The sequence below is a fragment of the Crotalus tigris genome, unplaced genomic scaffold (genome assembly GCF_016545835.1).
Source record: "Crotalus tigris isolate CLP2741 ecotype Arizona unplaced genomic scaffold, ASM1654583v1 scf7180000017694.5664430, whole genome shotgun sequence".
NCBI lineage: Eukaryota > Metazoa > Chordata > Lepidosauria > Squamata > Viperidae > Crotalus > Crotalus tigris.
Genome location: NW_024096572.1, coordinates 188,981 through 209,003, shown reverse-complemented (window position 1 = coordinate 209,003; position 20,023 = coordinate 188,981). Strand labels below are relative to the sequence as shown.

The 20,023-nt window shown below is 36.0% G+C and overlaps 1 protein-coding gene across 4 annotated transcripts in view; it reads right to left on the bottom strand.

The window, feature by feature from the left end:
• Positions 1-20,023, bottom strand: part of LOC120305864 (PARP1 binding protein) — a 44,257-nt gene that overhangs the window by 7,230 nt on the left and 17,004 nt on the right. For all 4 annotated transcript variants that reach the window (XM_039338180.1, XM_039338182.1, XM_039338181.1 and 1 more), the window contains 5 exons: positions 18,233-18,403; positions 15,469-15,623; positions 4,547-4,730; positions 3,613-3,779; positions 1,099-1,177 (listed from right to left, as the gene is read on the bottom strand). In XM_039338180.1, coding sequence (XP_039194114.1) covers positions 1,099-1,177; positions 3,613-3,779; positions 4,547-4,730; positions 15,469-15,623; positions 18,233-18,403 — 756 coding nt within the window. The remainder of the gene's footprint in view (positions 1-1,098; positions 1,178-3,612; positions 3,780-4,546; positions 4,731-15,468; positions 15,624-18,232; positions 18,404-20,023) is intronic.

Here is a 20,023-nt window from a genome sequence, read left to right as displayed (position 1 = left end):
CCCAATTCCAGCAACCGTTCCTTATATGTTTCAGCTTCCAGTCCCCTAATCATCTTTGTTCTCTTCTCTGTACTCTTTCTAGAGTTTCAACATCTTTTTTCATCGTGGTGACCAAAACTGGATGCAGTATTCCAAGTGTGGCTTTACCAAGGAATTTTAAAGTGGTATTAACACTTCACGTGATCTTGATTCTAACCCTCTGTTAATGCAGCCCAGCACTGTGTTGGCTTTTTTGGCATCTGCAGCACACTGCTGGCTCATATTTAAATGATTGTCCACTAGGACTCCGAGATCCCTCTGACAGTTACTAGTACTGAGCAAGGTAGCACCTATACTGTACCTGTGCATTTGGTTTTTCTTCCCTAAATGTAGAACCTTACTTTTTTCACCACTGAATTTCATTTTGTTAGATAGCGCCCAATGTTCAAATCTGTCAAGATCCTCCTGTATCTTAAGCTTATCTTCTGGAGTGCTGGCTATTCCTACCAGGTTGGTGTCGTCTGCAAATTTGATGAGTTCCCCATAAAAATAAGTATCTTTATGTTTAAACCTCTGGCTGCAAACCTTCTTGTTCAAGTAGGAGAACATTAACAGCAATTCTGCCTTAACATCATTAGTGACTCTCCTGTACAATAGACTTATTTTCACCTAGAGGTGATCTATTCCTACCTTTTAAAAATAAACAAAGCTAGAAAATAGAACAGTAGCATCATCTTTCTAAGTTGGATCAAGCAGGATACATGGCCAGATGAGCTAATTCTACTTAATGGTAACATTAATTAACATTAATTCTACTTAATGGTAAGATTATAGTAACAGAAAATCTTGCAAATTTAGCAAAATATATCCCCCCCCCACTGCTCCGGTTTACACCCAAGAAACTAGGGAGGGTTCTGAGCTGCATTCCTGCTGTAGGTTAAGTTGCCTTTTATCTGCCTATTCCCTTGGCTGTGTCTCTTCTCTCTGTATCTGAAGGTCAGTCCCACATACCATTACAAGTAGTATGCCAGAATGCACAAACAACAACGTTTAGATTTCAATGGATGCTTCATCTTATGGGGGAGTGGGGGTGGCAAGGGAGGTTTATGGTTAATCTACCTTAATTTTTTCACACACTGCCATTTGAATCCGCTGTCTCAGAGCTTTGGGAGAATATCCACTGGACTGCGTTGGAGATCTGTATTAATATTTGAACAAAATACAAGCAACTGTAGTAAGCATGAAATATGTTAGTTAGTAGACTTATATGATATACATTTATAGATTTAGAATATCTGTTAATACATTAAATGAAATACATGACCACAACCCTTATAAAGAAAACCAACCAACCAAAGAATTCTGAAATTCAGAACCTTTGTTTAATCCATTTTTGAAAAAGCCAATTTACTTAGATAAAAGGCCCCACTATAAAAGGAAAGATTCTGTAGGTGTTTAACCTCCATATATGCATAGAGACTTCTATATCTATACTGTGACTGATTGGGTCAACTAAAATTTAGAAATCTGGTTATTCCTCCTTATTCTTTCACTTTTTATACTGTTCACAATTAAAATATTTCTCCTATTTTCTGCTACTGAATTAATCTCTTATGGTCATGCCTAGGTTCTATATTCAGAAAGGAAGAATCAGTAGCATTATAACTTTGCAGCTGAATGCAGTTGAATTACCTATCCAGCTCTTAGCAATGTAAGACTAATTTTGATAGGTGCTTATTTTTAACGTTCTGATCATATCCTGAGGTCCTAAGTACTGTATCTCACCCAATTTTTCTTTGTAGCAGTCATGATAGAATATTGACTGAGAACAGAATTTTGACAGATAGCATTCCAAAAAGCTGATGTTTCTAATGCAGAATAATCCACCATTCTAAAAGTTACAGACCTCTGGATTCATTTGTGACCTTAGCCCTCCATGTACTCTCTTCTAGCTCTCTGCAAACTATTAATTCTGACAAATGCAATCTTTTCCCAATTTTTGGCAGCTACTAAGCAAAGCAAAAATGGGGGGGGGAGGGAGGAATGGAGTGATCAAAAAGAGAATAAAAGCATGCTGAGCAAGGCTTGTGCAACTCTTTCCAATTTCTTAATAGCTGCCTGCTCTGGTCATTGACTGAGAGGGGAGGGGTGAGAATTCAGATGGCAACATTCCAAGAGGATCCCAACTTCCTTCCCACTCTCTGGGGAAATGCACTGGAGAAATTTTTCAAGATTTCCATACCATTACCTCCATCCTTCTTTTGTTCCCCCTACACACACCAAATTTGAGCCCACACAGTTCGGTTTTCAGAAAGTTATATTAGTAACTGTTAGACATAAATCCAAACCTTCTTATATAATTCTTTCACACATTTCACTAGACTGGATAGAATAAACAAGGTAAGGAGCCAGAACATAGCTTCTGGGATTTTTTTCCAACTGATTTATCAACAATAGTCACAGAAGACATCTATATTTTCAGTAATATGTTGCATCTGTTTGTGTATGTTTCTGATCTCCCAACTGTCTTGTGTCTGGGTTTTGAGCACACTAGAAAACACAAAGTGGGCAGCATATACAGATAGTTCTTGACTTAAGTCTGGTCATTTAGCAATCATCTGAAGTTACAACAGACTTGAAAGAGGTACTAATGATCCAGTTGTGAATTTCTGATGGCCATCCCCTCCCAGAGTTATATGATCACACTTTGATGCTCGACAACTGGTCCACACTTATGACCATTTGTAATCATGTAACTGTGATTTGCAGTTTTGCCAGAAACTGGAATTTACTTCTGGTTTCCATCAAAAAATGCCCCATAGTGAACAATGGGTTTGCTTAATGATGGCAGCATTCGCTTTATGACTGTTGCATTCAGTTAACAATTGTTGCAAGAAGGGTTGTAAAATCAGGTGTGGTCACATGATGACCTACTTAATTACCATCATGACTTATGACTGCAATTGCAGGTTGAATTATGATTGTAAATGGAGGACTACCTGTATTCTGCTCAGGGTTATGTAACTGGAAAAAAAGAGGTGGCTTAGAATGAAGCAGTTAGCAACATTCCAAGCCGCTTGTCGATTGTCTCATTCATAGAGATAAGTTGGGAGTTTTTTTCAAGAAACTTTTTTCCAACAGCCTAAAGCCAGATTTGGCCCTTTTTCAAGCTCAACATTTCTTTTGCTGGCTTTTCCTCAGACACCAAATTTTTGGTGTTCAGTTTTTGGAGAGTTATCCTGCTGATGGACAGACAGAAAGCGTAGCAACATACATTCTACATAATTTCTTAATACTCTATAGCAGGGGTGTCAAACTGCTGGCCCACAGGCCAGACGCGTTACACAGAAGCCGCGCCCACCCCATTGCCGGCAATGACAAAACAGTCCCGATACGTCGCGCAATGTCACATGATGTCACGAGTTTGACATGTCTTCTCTATAGGGTTAGAAGAAATAAAAACGAGTGGTCGAAAGAGACATTGAAAAAGTGGAATTATTCACTTTCAGTTCTGGCTTTTATCAACATCAGCATTACCACATAGTTTCCCAGATATTTTCTGCAAAATAGTTTTCTTCACAAAACAAAGACGGAATCTATTACATTATCATTATCATCATCCTTAAAACTTACTTGAACAATAACAAAGTAGAAGGAAATCCAAATTCTTCATCAAATAACAAGAGAGCTTTGTTGCTGAAAGGAGAATGACTAGCTGCTTCATCTAAAACAGCCAATAAGGACTTCACAGTATCTCTGCCATGGTAAACAGTGTCATGGTTTATAGAATGTAGTTTTGGCTAAAAATTAAAATAACTTTATTAGCTATACTCTATGATAAGTTTATTAGCTACATTAGAGCACACTGAAGGAGTTTGATCATAGATTTCATATTATCTTACTTCCAATCCAATCACACTCACATGATACAATTTTTCTCTTAAACCCTGAACTGAAATATCTGAAATATTATTCATATCTGTTTTGGGTTTTTTTTAAATAGTAGGCATGTTTCTGTAGGAAACAATCTAATGCAGATCTATCAGATAAAATTTCTGCATGATAGAAATCTTCATGAATCAACTGGATCTGTATAATTCAAGTCAAGTGCATGAAGCAATAAAGTTTACAGGCTGGTGTCTATACAAGCAAAGAGGCAAAAAAAAACCCTGACATAAGATTCAAGCAAGGCAATAAAAATTTTCCTAGGAACAGTTAGCCAATAATGTCAGGAAGAAATCAGCAGATAAATCACTTAACACAAGATAGGGAAGTCAAAATAAAAATAACCACTGCCAAAATATACTTGGAAGGAAGGGTGGGGAGTAAAAGTAGAACTTCCCAAAGATTAAACTAATTATCAGCACTACATTAGAGGAGAAAGCTTTTTCTTCTTGTAGAAAATATTTGCCCATTTAAAATAAGAACCTTTTAAAAACACATCACCATTTCCAATGTCGTTCAAAGCAATTATTTTCTTTAACTAATGTACAAGAAATAATCAGGGCATTTAGAAAAAATCTGTGTTATATCAAGCAATTTAGAAGAACAAAAGGAGGCCCCTTACTCGGGCTGGACTGATTCCAGTAGCGCTGGCTGCCACAGCCTCATGCTGAAAACTGATAATATTTTTAATCCTCAAATCCAAATCTTGTACAACTTCCTCTGCTGCTTGACAGAAAGGATCCCTGCTGTTTCGGCCTTTTATCAACTGCATCTTGATTGTTGATAGGATTCGGCCCCCTGCATGTCTGAAAAACAGACCTAGGGTCATTTCCATATTCATTTTGGCACTATCTTAAGATATTTAGTAATTTGAAAACAGAGAATATTCACAGTTAATCAAAATTGCTCAGCAAACAGCTTTGATCTGTTAAGTTGCACAGCATCTTGCAGTGAGATCTTGCCTTTTAACGAAATAATTTGGTATCATGAATTGGGAGATTACAGAAAGAAGAAGTAAGGACAATAGGCTCATACCTTGTTAATGCATTGTTTAAGTAGCAAGGAAAATAGCCTGTTAGGGGTTTTAATTACATTATCATAGATTAGCTCACATTATCCAAATCCTGCTTAATCACTAAGATTTTGAAATCCTCTACCTTGTTACATATTTGTTTCCCATCTACTTAGGAGCATATTAACTTCTTATGAATAGTGTTTTCATAAAGACTGATAAATTGCATTTTAGACAGAATTTCAAGCACCACAATACAAGATAGAAAGACAAATTTTTCTAACTAATTACTTTCATAGCATAAAATGCACCCTCCTAGAGATATGTAAGTCAGTTTCCCAACATTCTATCTAGTGCAATAGAAAGTTGAAGTTACATAAATGGGAGCAAATTTGACTTTAAGTTGGAATAATTAAAGGCAAAAAGATTTCATCTCCTTTCAATATATTTCTTTGAAATTAGATAGTACATGAATATACTGAATGAAAAAAGCCAACTCTCTTCTCCCACTTGTTAAAGGTGACAGGCTTTTGGCTAGCACATTAGAAATTAGATATTCTGAAAGCTTGTTTCCACATTCTGGAAGTCTTCCTTCCATTAGTCTAAGTCTGATTCAAGTAAGTAAAAAGGTAGCCTCCAGAATGTTAGTATTTTATTCCATTTGTGCTTTTTTATATGGTGAAAAAAATGAACATAAGATATAAAATTGGCCCATTTTCTTTGGAGATAACTATTATAGATTTTCCTCTGGCTATGTGTTAGCATCTTATAACCTTTACGTTGCTTGTTTCAAATGAGACTTGTTGCAGACCTGTTTTTCAGACTTTCTTGAACTGTATCAAATCTGCGCTCACTGTTCCAAGATCTCTATGACTTCATTCTCATTTCACTGTTTATTGTGTAAAGAGGATAAGGTAGTGTACTTGGTCTCTCCAATGTTTTTATTTAGCATACATTTTTATACAGTTTTATAAGTATGACTATGAAGTCCTTAAGAATAAAGAATAAAGTCTGAGTTCAATAAACTGTCTACCAACCCATTTGTAGACTGCATCAGCAAAAGTACACAGGTAGTCCTTGCTTATTGACTATTTTTCAGCACCATTCAAACTTACGATAATATTGAAAAAAATCTACAGCATATTTACAACCATTTATGGCCTGCACAGCATCCATCAGTCACATAATCATCATTAGTCAGTGCTCACTGTCTGGTGTCTGACATGTGATTCCCCCCCCCCCTTACAGAGCAGATTAATTGGAGAAAAAGGGAACATGATTGCACCAGAGGTGGGAAAGGGCTATGCAAATTAGAGATTGACTACAAAAATCACTTGCTTTTTTTTCTCTCCACCCCCTCCCTGATAGAGCAGAGAAGTTGAAAAGAGATTTCAAAAGAGTATTTTGAGGTGTTTTAACAGAAGATATCTAGCTAAACCATGGAGATACTGCAGTAGTGGATTCCTATATTGGAAAAAAGATTGGATCTCCAAGTTGCCATCTTATATTTTGTATTCCAAAAATAAGATGGTTATAAAACAATATTAGATTTTTAAAAATCTGTCTTTTGTGTACACAGTATCAGCAGCATCAGTAAGCATATGGACATCACTCTTGGCATCCACCAGTTTCTTGATCCATCTGACTTTATTTAAAAATATTCACATTTTAAAAATAGGGAGCTAACATTCTGCAAAAGGAACTGATACCTGGGATGATAGGAAGCACCCTGTAGAAACAGATCTAGACAGCATGCTGATTTTATGTGCTTTGTTAACTCATTGTCTTCTTTAGGGCAGCTGTTTTGTATATGGACAACCAACCGTCATTTGCAAGAGCACCTACTATGTGGTTTCCAGATTCCAAACTATGACAACCAAGCCCAAAAATGATGGGGAGCCCTAATATTCAAAGTAGAAGTCTTTTCTAAGTACCTTTTAATGATTAACTACATTTTTGGACCACATAATCCAATAAAGCAAAGATTTGACATCCTTGCCTTGAACTAATATTCCTGCTGTGAGCAGTAAATGTCTCAATTTTTATTTAATCTTTCTTCCCACAGTCTTCATTTCCAAGAAAAAAGTTCCCATTCCCCATCAGATATTCATAACTCTAGCTGGACCAAAGAAAGGAAAACTTCATTCACTTTTTAGACAAAGAAGCCAAGATAAAGTGCTGATCTACTATGTGAGGGATTAGTTTAGGACATCATGCCATGTCTTACTTCATTTTGCATTAAGATATGCTATTAACAGGCTATCCTTCTAATATAGAACTACCTATGATTGCTAAATCCTACCAAGCTCAACAGGATTTGTTCCCAAGTAAGTATGCATTATACCGTGGCTGGAGACTGCTTTTATTAAGTGTTGAAATACTTTACCCAGTGTATTAAATGTGCTGCTTGTACATTACATGAATGATTTAATCTGAAAAAAAAAAGATTCCAAGGAGTTAACATTTGGGATTTTTTCAATTCTTCCTCTCATCTGTGCCATTTTAAGTTAAAATGCAAGTATCAGAGGAGAATGCTCCAAAATGATATTTATGTTTCTGATCCAGCCTTGGATGGGAATGATATAAAGGAGCAATTCAATCCAGTTGTTCAGAGTTCCAACCGGTGTAGCTATTATCCATCAAAGCAGGAAATAACCAAGTGTGGCATTTCACCACTCAATTCAAAACAGAGGGAAAAGAAAGGAGAGAAGGAAGTAAAAAAAGACTTATTTTTTCCTGGGAAAGCAGCTCCTCCGAAATCAGTTTTTCAATTGCTGGATGCAAAAAAACTAACCCCCCCCCACATCATAGGATAACTTTCAGAGATCAGTTATTTTAAAGCTTGTACTAGGAATACATTATTTAATAGAGATGTGACAAGATTCCCTAGATAACAAAACAGTTTAATGTTTGGAGTCATTTTTAATTCCCCCCTCCCTTGTTTGTACCAAGTCTATATAATATTCTTTTTTCTTCATTGAATTAAAAATGACAATTGTATGTTTACTGTGGTCAAAAGTTAAAATAAACAGGGTTTCAGGAGAAATTCTACAATGGCCTTGTAGAAGATATAGGGAATCACCAAAATAATCCAGTCTTTGAAAAATAAAAATGTTCACTAGCTTTTGGCATACACATTTTATTTATGTGTTTGAGAGAAAAGTAATAATTTTACATATGTCAGATTTTCTTTAGCATGAAGACTTTCCCCAGGAAAATTTCATAGATCTTTAATTAATTCAATAATTGCCTTTTAAATAATATTATGCTGTAGATTTATATTCTTTAATTTGTTCAATCCAAGGTGGCCATATGGTCCTATGATCACTAAGGTTATCTCATACAGGGAAGCTGTCCAAAGATAATACAAATAAATCCCAAAATACTTCATATTTCAATCTGAATATTTCTTCTTGCAGTGTGGTAGTTCTATTTCAATTAAAAGCATATAACATGGTACTGTTGAATTTTGATTTGAATTGGGTAAGAGAAAAATCCATGTACCCTTCTTTCCAACCACTTTCCACCCTCTCAACTGCTGCAAAACTTCGAGAAATAATGGAAAGAGCTGAAAAGATGTGAAAGGCTGTTTTTAATCAATATAAAAAAGTAAATAAGGGTTATAATGTGTTTATTAGCCTACTTTTTGCTTGAGACATCTCTCCCTGTCCTCTTGTGCTTCTGATTCACATTTCAGGTGTATTCTGTGTGATTCCTACATGACCCTCAAGCCTCCACAAAGGAACTGTGCATCCATGAAAAGAATGGTTTTTTTTTAGAATTTACAATTTATCATTGCTTTATTTCCTTGAAAGAAATTAAAGGATAATCCAGTAGACACAATTTTTACCTGGATCAAAAGTTCCTGGCAAAATTTTTTCCCATCTGGAAATATGAACTATCCTACAGGATAGTTCAAAAAAATGATTGATATATATATATGTATGTTTTCTGAGGTTTTTGCAGGTGTTTGTATGTAGGTCTTTGGTTGTTCGAGTTTTCTCCCGCGTAAAATTGGAAGTGTCTTGGCGATGTTTCGATGAAGTCCCATTCGTCATCTTCAGGCTAGTGTTTTCAGCTTTGTGCTTCGAGGAGCAAATATATATATATATCATTTTTTTTGAATAGCTAAGGGAGCCGCCATACTTAGCTTTATTATTCTGCCTCTACCTTGAAAGTGTATTATAGAAAATGAGGATGTGTATATGTGCATTTATGTGGGTCTGTCCATCACCTTTCCTCATCCTGATTCTTCCCAGATTTGCTCCTCGAAGCACGAAGCTGAAAACACCAGCCTGAAGATGACGAATGGGACTTCGTCGAAACGTCGCCAAGACACTTTCAATTTTACGCGGGAGAAAACTCGAACAACCAAAGACCAAAGAAACAGGGGAGGAGTTATCTACAGTATTCTAGATAACTCCTCCCCTGTTTCTTCCCTCCCCAACACAGCTGGCAAAAGTGAGACAGAGCCTGTGGCCTAGAGGTTAATACAGCTGCCTAACATGAAGACAGCCCAGGTTCGAATCTCAGAAGGGTATGTCTGGTTGAAAAGAGCTAAAGAGTTCGAAATAGCTATTCCAGTTCTCCCTTAATTCCTTTATGTTTTCTGAGGTTTTCGCGGGTATTTGTATGTAGGTCTTTAGTTGTTCGGAAGTGTCTTGGCGACGTTTCGACGAAGTCCCATTCGTCATCTTCAGGCTGGTGCTTTCAGCTTCGTGCTTTGAGCAGCAAATGCACGTGCTCAAAGCACGAAGCTGCACCAGCCTGAAGATGACGAATGGGACTTCGTCGAAACGTCGCCAAGACACTTCCAATTTTACGCGGGAGAAAACCCGAACACCTACATAAAGACCTACATATATATATATATATATATATATATATATATATATATATATATATATATATATATATAAAACAGTGACTTCTGGTTCCAGTTCGCGGTGTCTCTAGTCGCACGATAAGACTTCTCTCCTCATCGGCTAGCTTTCCCTCTGCTGGCAGACCCTTATGCGGGTCTAAAGTCGCCCTGGAGGGTGCGACTTCTGTCGAAGAGGCTCTGCTCGGCTGCCGAGGAGTGGCAGCTCCCTCAGCTGTCCGAGCCATCTGAGGGCCGACGGAGAAGAAGATCGACCAGTAAAATGGCCGATCACCCTGCTGCTTCAAACCACAAGTCAAAGAACATCTAAGCTGTAAGAATCCCCATGGTGAATCCGGGTGAGACTTTTCTTTGTTATTCTCTGTATTCTATTTTGTTTTTGTTACGTGAAAGAGCCTTTTTGGAATTACTTCCCTGGCTTGAAAAGGCAGCTTCTACATTTTTTGGGAAGAAAGGCGTTCTATAAAAATAGAACAAAATTTTAAAGACTATATTTACTTTTATAGTTTTTGGGGTACGGAAAAAAAAATTCTGTTCTTTTCCTCTTTTTCTAAGAACTGTACTATCATCCTATGCTGGAAGATTATTTCTTTTTCACATTATACTTTAAAAGATAGAAAAAGGGAAATGGCGTTTGGAAAAGACCTTTTTTAACTTACTGAGGACATCTAGTGGCAAAAATGTAATACTGCAGCCTCTGGTTACTTGGTTTGAAGATAGCTGACCTTCAAAATACTTTTGAAGAGGAAAGATAAGCTGGGTAACTGTGGGAACTGTTGGGGTGGATATTGCCTAAATTATATTAAATATAGCCTCCACAAAAAAGAAAAAAAGAGACTCTTTTTAATTACTATCAAAATGGAGAAACCTCAGTCACATTTAAACTGTACACTTATATTGGAAAAGATCTATGAGGCTACTGCAGAAATATATGCTACAATGAAAAAGTTTACTACAGAACTAAGATCTAGGGATTTCACTTCAAATGTTCAAATGGACGTCCCGGCTATATCTGACTATGGTATAAATCAAAATATATTAGAAGAGGAATCAACAGAGATAAAAGAGGAACTTATTCTATCTTACAAACCTTCCATCTGCAACTCTGAGGAACAGAAGAAGCAAAAACTGAGATTTCAAATTACAAAGCAACGACGCTTCAAGGAGGAGAGCATCTACAACTTAGAAGAACTGAAGAAGCAAAGACTGAGACTTCAAACTACAAAGCAACGACCCTTCAAGGAGGAGAGAAATAGACATCTAATCAAGAGGATGGGATTGCTATTATTGCAAAGGCTACTGCAAGCAACAAAGACAGATCTACTGGCTGAAAGGGAAGCGTCCCTATGGAAACCTGTTTGGCACAGGAAAAAAGCCAGAATTAGACTGAAAAGAGAAATTTAAAATTGTGTAATAGATTTAAAGGCAATTTTTGATTTATGGTTTGTTTTAAGGATTATGATTTAGAGCAGTGGTTCTCAACCTTCCCAATGCCGCGACCCCAACCATGTGGTCGTAAGTCGAGGACTACCTGTATTTCCCTGTGGGCGGGGCAGGAGGAGGCACACACGCTCCGCCTCCTCTCCTGCGGCTACACGCGGGCCGTCGCCCAGCAACCGCCTCGGCCCGGGAATGCCGTGCATGCATGGTGCTGTCCCCTGCACCAGCCGAGGCGTAGCTGGCAAGCGACGGTGCAGGCCGACCACCGGCTGGGCCACCAGCTGGCCCAGACCAAGGGAGGTAAGCCACCCGCCGGGCCCCACGCACACCAGCAACCCTCCCTGTGCCCACCACTGCCCCGCTAGCCTTACCTTGGCCACTGCACATTCGGTGCGGTGGCAGGCAGGCCCAGGCGCTCCTGGGTGGCCATGGCACACGGCAGCGAGGGCGCAGAGCGACCACTAGCTGGGCCACCAGCTGGCCCAGCCCAAGGGAGGTAAGGCACCTGCCGGGCCCCACACGCGCCAGCAACCCTCCCTGCGCCCGCCGGCCTCCCACCTCCCACCCCTGGCCCTCTTTTACTTACTTTTAGTAGTTGCTCAGCAGGGAGGGAAGCTTTCCAGAAAGTTCACCTTGCAGCAACGTTTGCAGACTGGGGCTTTTGGCGGGCTCAGCAGGGCAGAGACAGCCTGGACAATTCCTATTGGCTTTTGAAAGCCAATAGAATTAGACTCTATTCAAGAGAGTCTATTCTATTGGCTTTCGAAAGCCAATAGATTCTACTGGCTTTCGAACACCAATAGAATAAAGTCTCTTGAATAGAGTCTATTCTATTGGCTTTCAAAAGCCAATAGAATAAGAGGGAGTAGCACAGCTAAAGAAAAGGGGGGAAAATGGTGGACAGCCTTGTTTGGCGACCCCCATGAAATGGTCATTCGACCCCAAATGGGGTCGTGACCCATAGGTTGAGAACCGCTGATTTAGAGTTAGAAGCAAGAAAAAATATAAACATATATATATATCACCCTCATATATATATATATATATATATATATATATATATATGAGGGTGATTTTTAGAAAAGATATTTTAAATAGATTAAGAATACTTTTTGGAATAACAGATTTATTTTGATGAAAATTATGTATTGGAATTGAAAAAATGTTGATTTTTTAGATTGGGATGGTTTTAATAATTAATGGAGTGTTTTAACTTAGATGATTTTTTTGTACAATAACATAGATGTGATAAGGTATGACAATCAATTGGATGAAATTTGAAGTGTCTGTAATGAATTGAAGTGAATTAATATTATTTTTTAACTAAGATAGCTATTGTGTAATGGAAGAAGAAATAAATGAGATTGGTGATAAAAGGAGGGATGAGAGAAATTAAGAACTAGAATATATCTGGAAGGGATACCTGAATTGATAACTTGTTGAGTTAAAGTGAAATTTGATTTTGGTAATTGTAAACTGATAAAGTTTTAAAACAGGTTTAACAGTAATAGAAATTTAATTTAGAAATGGAATATTTTAAACGTATTATGTTATTTGAGGGAAATAGAAAGGAGACAGTGAATGTACTGAGTTGAGTTGTTTATTTATGTTTTTACTTTGGAATGTCTGATTACCCAAACACCACGGTGTGTCCTGAGTACTTTTTCTTAAAAATTAAAAAAACAATAAAATATTTTCAAAAAAAAAAAGAACAGTAAACTACAATCCTATAAACTACAGGTGTCTGGCTTGCCTATTTGTAAACTACTGATTTATGAAGAACCCCACATTTTTTTTCCTGACAAGTAGGTAATCACTCAGTAAATGGATAGCAACGGAAACAGTTGCTTCCGTACTACAGTACTATGATTACAATTGCTGAATGAGGAAGAAGTAGCTTTGCTATTTCTCTTACCTCACTTTCTCCTTTCTTGCAACCAGGACAGGATAGTTTCTAGATAACCTTCTCTCTATGTAGTCTCTTTCTATAATTCAAGAGGGCTATACATATGACTACTCAAATGCTGCATAATTATAACTTTATGAGACATTTAATCCATTTTCAGTTCAAACCCACATTATGTCTTTTGAATTTTAAATTAAAAAAATTAACTTTGCTCAAATCACTAAAAAAAAGTGCAAGTAGTAAATAATGTAATACACTGTTGCAATACTATAAAAACTATACCATGTGAACTAAAAAAACCTATTAAATGTAAAATCACAAGCTCTAGAAATGAATTTTAGATGCCAAACGATTCCATGTATGAAATTATAATTGGAATTAAATTCTGTGACAGATAAATTTACTTTTTAAAAACATATTTTAGATATCTTAGATTTTAGATATTTTAGATATAATCTCATAGTTTAATTAACCGTTCATCAAAAGATGGAATCAAAGGTATTTTTTCCAATAAAAAGCATATTGAATCCTTGCAGCTAGTAACGAATACAGTCCTGGTGCAGTACATTTTGAAGGGTTATATTATGTTCAAAGTAAATTTTAGTGTTCTTCCATTAAAGTTTATACTGTCAGATCAGATATAACTGAGTTATATTCACTAATAATTTATACATAATGCTTAGCGTATGTCAATAATATGTGTTATTAGACTGTAAAATTGGACAGCCTTCTCATTAGCCTTTCTTTTTATTGTCACACTGCTTATTTGAAGGCACTGAAACCAGTGGCACAATACTGCATACTAAGAAACTTTAGAGCTTTTATCTTTGTTCTGTTATCGATAAAATCTTGAAATTCATACAAACTATTTCTCCACTGAGCAAATTTATTAGAGGCTTTGTCTTCATAAAAGCAAACATGTAGAAGACAGCAGAAAGGAAAAAGCCCAAATTTATTATTTTCCTGTATATCCCAGGCATTCAGTAGTTTACTTAGACTTGTGGAATAATAACTTCTAATTTGTGGATCCAGATACATATGAAAAGCGTCTAGAAGACTGGAACAGTAATTCATTACTTGTCTGTGCCAAGTAATAGCTTATCCTCAATAAATACTGAAATCATTTGAAAAAAGAAAGTGGTGAGAAATACATTTTGACAGCTGTGACTATTCTTAACCAAGACAGATTTAACTTTTCCCATCTAGAAATATCTGATATATTTTTTCCAAGTTGGTAAATAATTAATCTTAAATAAATAGTTTTTAAAAATCCAAAATATTTGATCTTGTTAGCAGAAAAGTTAAAGTCTGTTGTTTGATAGGTGCATTGCTTTTCATTCTGTCAAATTCCATAGCAATGCATGAGTTTTCTCTTTATTAATTCCGCAATCTAAGAATGAACCATTTTGCCATATGCAGTATACTTCCCCAGCACAATGTTAAAGATCCTCTGGACTGAGTAATTGTGAGTATGATATCATCAGCATAGAATTTTAATTTATATTCTGGAGTAGTTGCACGTTATTAGATCTTACTGTATCAAGTGAGCAGATGCTACCGGAGTCAGTTAACAGGAGTTTTTCCAGTTACCACCTTTCTTCTTACACTAGCTCTTGTATCTATAATATTAGAAACATCACCTTTAACCACCTATTGAGTCCCAAAATGTCCTTTTCTTTATCTCCTGCTTACCTGTTCTTACTTCCTGTACAAGGCTCATCTATCTTCTTTCTGCTAACATTTTTCTCAAGGAATTAATTCTTGTTCAGTAATCTTTTCAGAACTAACCTTCACTTAACAGGCTTTCTATTGCCACATTACCACTTTATTCAACTGTGCTTTATCAGTATTTATTTTTCAACCTTCCAAATATTCCAAACTATAAATTTATTAATCCCAACATGGAACATTAACTATAAAACAATTTGATGATAAACTACTATATGTCCCATCAATAACTACATGTAGGGGTAACATTAAGTTTGTAGCTATTGTAATAATAGCTATCAGTATTGTACTCTCTGCTTACACAGACAATTTTAACAAAAACAATAATAAAACAAAAGAGAGTTGAAAGAGACCAAAACAATGAAAGACGGATAGAAGTAAAAATAATTAAAGTGCTGTTTTCCACTGAATTATTTTAATTGTATTAAAAAGGATACCACATTGTAAGATTTACCCAGTTTGAAAACTAACTACTGTAATTAAGAATCGGATTTGCTTGGCTTTTCAAAGGCTAATGAGTAAAGATACATTTTAAGTTTCAAAAAATAATAGGTAAGTCTATGAGAAAAGAATTACCTTGGATCCAGATCTTCACCAATAATTTCTTCTAATTTATCAGTAAAATGAATAAACTGAAAAAGCCCCTTCACATGACTTCTTAAAGGATCTGTTGGTGAAGGAGCGTATCCTTTTCCTCCAAGTTCTATGGCACGTATAAATGAAGTTGCCATCTAACAAGAAAAACAAAATTTAGGTTCAGTATGTAAAATGGTAATAGAAAATGATAGTTTTTTAAAAACAAATTCTTTACAAAAAGGTATAAAAACTTTTACTTAATAAAAAAAATGCATTCATTGTATGTTGGAAACTGAAATAATGTTTACTATTTTCTGTATGTAATCATAATATATCAAATTTATGCCCACTTTTGCTTTTAGAGTCTTAGATTTCACTATGATGTTCCAATTTAGTTTCTGGATTTTTCTGTGGCTCTGACAATAATGAGCAAAGATCAATGTTTCTAAGACTATATCAAAAGCAGCAGGCCAAGATGATATGAACACCAGCATTTTCTGTCCCATTTTCTCCCCTGTAAACTGCTGGGAAAAACCAGTGCATATGGAAGGTATTTCCTTTCACATGGCATATGCTCAGCATGTATAAGTCTCCAGTTGGGACTATCCATAAGACTGTGGAATAGACGGCTCTGAGAATGAGTATAATTTATAGCCTTCTTTGTTTCTTTTACAATTAAAACAATCCAGAGAGTTCTAGTGTATCCCAGCACATATACCCACTTTTTTCTTCTTCTTTCAATAGCAATAACCATATATATTGTATTAAATTGTTCAGAAATCCCCAATTTTCAGAAGGGGACTTACTGTACAATAGAAATTACTGTTAGAAAATAAAATATTTTGCAAAATGTGGCTTGAATAGAAGATGCTCTTTATTATAGCCAAACAGCACAATCATACACAAGTCAAAAATAACCACTAATTATGTTATTTTAGACTGTAACCTTATATTATTTTAAAATAATGGTGAAAAGCATGGCCTTTCAGCTCACATTGAAAACTTGTAAGCATATTTGGTTATTAACCGATAGTTCTATTTTGATCCCAAAATCACATGAGAAATTGAAGCTGGGATACAATTAAATTAAAAAAAAAATAGCAGGAAAGGTTTCTTTTTGAATGTCTGGGCTGGACAAGAAATTACTATTTTAAATCAGTTGATTTTAATGGTTGTTTTAAAGTTCTTGAGAAACAATGTTTTAAGTCAATACTCTGACTTATCTCCAATATACTGTATAATTGGCCAAATATATAACAAAAACACATATTAATTAGAGAACAAGGGTTTATTGCTTTAGCAGCTACCAAGATGCCTGCATCTTAACTTCTTCAAGAGATGCAGCCATCAAGTGGAAACCAGCAATACAATTTTATAAGATACTAAAATGAAAGTTAGTATGAGTTATATATTTGAGTTGTGAAATGATGAATTGAAAGAAATATTGGGCCCAGATGTTAAAATATGTAGTCAAGTTCATATCATTTAAAAATTAAATTAATTCATTGGAAAATATTATTTCATCATTATTTCCTCAAAGGAATAGTTAAAAAGGATTAGACATTAAATTTCTGGCAAGATAAGAAATTTGAAGAATCTTTAACTGATATTATTTGATTTCTATTATATTCTATAGTGGCTTCAAACCACTGCATATGTTAATATAATTTAAGGAAGAAATGTTATAATTAGGTATCTTAATGCAATGTTGAATTATATTCCTAAAACATATCTCATTTACAGCTTTGGTTTATTTAGCCTTGAATGCAACACACATGGTAATTTTGTGTCACTATAAAGAAAACTGAAATACTTGTTTGGTGAAGTGGTTTAAAGGCATCAGGCTAGAAATGGGGAAATCATGGATTGTAGCCCTGCCTTAGGTCCAAACTAGCTGGGTGATGTTGGGCCATTTACCTTCTCTCCCAGGAAGCAGGCAATGGCCAACCATTTTGAAATTTCATGCCAAGAAAAATGCAGGAACTTGGCCAGGCAGTTGACAGGAATCAACACGGATTTGAAGGGACAGAATACTTGCACAGTATAAAATTATCTATTTTTTTAAAAACTCTGTGTTCCAAAAATGAGAAGATGATACAATAAGTTATGAAATGGACTGCATTTAATTAGAAGGTCAATGATTGAATTAACAATAATAAATTATAGTTATAATTACATAATGTTGTTAATTAATCTTTTTGTTATAGGTTGCTTATTTCAATCACTATAATGATTTTTTCTTCATACCGTATTTTCCAGCATATAAGGTGACTCGGCTTATAAGATGACCCCCGACTTCGGCGCCGATTTCCATGCCTAGAAAGTCATCTTATACGCCCGAAACTACCGTAATTTCCGGTGTATAAGATGTCTCGGCGTATAAGACGACCCCCGACTTCGGTGCTGATTTCCATGCTTTAGAAAGTCGTCTTATACGCCGGAAAATATGGTAATATTTATATTTTTGGGTTATGTAAATATTGATAGTGTATGATCATGAAAAAGCTTTAAAATTTTAAAATAATGAAATTCAAAAAAGATTTTTTCATTATCATATTCTATGATTATTTTATGAATAACACTATCAATTGTTTACTAAAGTAATCTTTATATGAGCCTAAAATAATATTCTATATACATTTGCTTAACTTAGAAAAAGAATCGTAAGTTAACTTTTGAGTGGGGGAATCAACCATCTAAGACTATTTTGTTACATCTATTCAATGTCAACACAAAGCAAAGCAAAGCAATCTCTCATACATACCGGAAATATAGACATTTGTTTCTCCTGGGCAGCATGCTTTAGGTCAGTAAAAGCCTCTCTTCCAAGTCCTCTATCAGGAATGTTTAAAATGTGAGCAAAAGCCAGATCATTTTTGGAATTAACCAGTAAGGTTAAATATGCATACAAAGTTTTCTTCACCATTAATGGCAGCTACAATTAAAACACAATCTTATCATTTTTCTTCTAGATTCGTTCAAAAAATATGATGTAACAATGTATTACTAAATTAGTCATTACTAAAAGCCAACATGGGTTTGTCAAAAATAGATCATGCCAGACAAATCTTATTGCATTCTTTGACCAAGTGATAAAATTAGTGGATCAGAGGAATGCTGTGGACATAATTTACTTGGACTTCAGTAAGGCATTTGATAAAGTAGATCACAACCTACTACTTGACAAGATAGAAAAATGTGGGGTAGACAGAACCACCACCAGATGGATCCGTAGCTGGCTGACCGGCCGGACTCAGCGAGTGGTCCTCAATGGAACTGCATCTATATGGAGGGAAGTGTGTAGTGGGGTGCCACAGGGCTCTGTTCTGGGCCCAGTACTCTTCAACATCTTCATCAACGATTTGGATGAAGGGATAGATGGGGAACTCATCAAATTTGCAGATGACACCAAGCTGGCAGGAATAGCCAACACTACAGAAGACAGGCTTCAGATACAGAAGGATCTGGACAGACTTGAACACTGGGCACTAACTAACAAAATGAAATTCAATGGTGAAAAAAGCAAGGCTCTACATTTAGGCAAGAAAAACCAAATGCACAAGTACAGCATAGGTGGCACCATGCTCAATAGTAGTAACTGTGAGAGGGACCTCGGAGTCCTAGTAGACAATCACCTAAATATGAGCCAGCAGTGTGCTGCAGCTGCCAAAAAAGGCCAACACAGTGCTAGGCTGCATTAACAGAGGGATAGAATCAAGATCACGTGAAGTATTAATACCACTATTCAATGCCTTGGTAAGGCCACACTTGGAATACTGCATCCAGTTTTGGTCACCACGATGTAAAAAAGATGTTGAGACTCTAGAAAGAGTACAGAGAAGAGCAACAAAGATGATTAGGGGACTGGAGGCTAAAACATATAAGGAACGGTTGCTAGAATTGGGTATGTCTAGTTTAACGAAGAGAAGGACAAAGGGGGGACATGATAGCAGTATTCCAATATCTCAGGGGCTGCCATAAAGAAGAGGGAATTAAGCTCTTTTCCAAAGCACCTGAAGGCAGGACAAGAAGCAACGGGTGGAAACTAATCAAGGAGAGAAGCAACCTAGAACTAAGGAGAAACTTCCTGACAGTGAGAACAATTAATCAGTGGAACAACCTGCCTCCAGAAACAGTAAATGCTCCAACACTGGAAGTTTTTAAGAAGAGACTGGACAGCCATTTGTCCGAAATGGTGTAGGGTTTCCTGTCCGAGCAGGGGGGTTGGACTAGATGACCTCCAAGGTCCCTTCCAACTTTACTACTATTATTATTATTAGAAACTTTTTTAATAAAGTAAAATGTGATCTATATATTTTTCAAATTACTGACACTGTTTTGAAAAATGTATTTATTTGTTTATATTTCACATTTGTTAACTGCCTATCTTCCTGGGCAGTGTACAATATAATCAGTAAAATTAAACATTAAAATCAAAATTTCAGATCAATATTAAAAACTTTAAAATTAGAAATCAACATTATAAAAATTTTATAGAAGAATTCCAAGATGGGGGATTAGCAGTTTTTAATACAGGTGGGGGGGAGTCTTATGG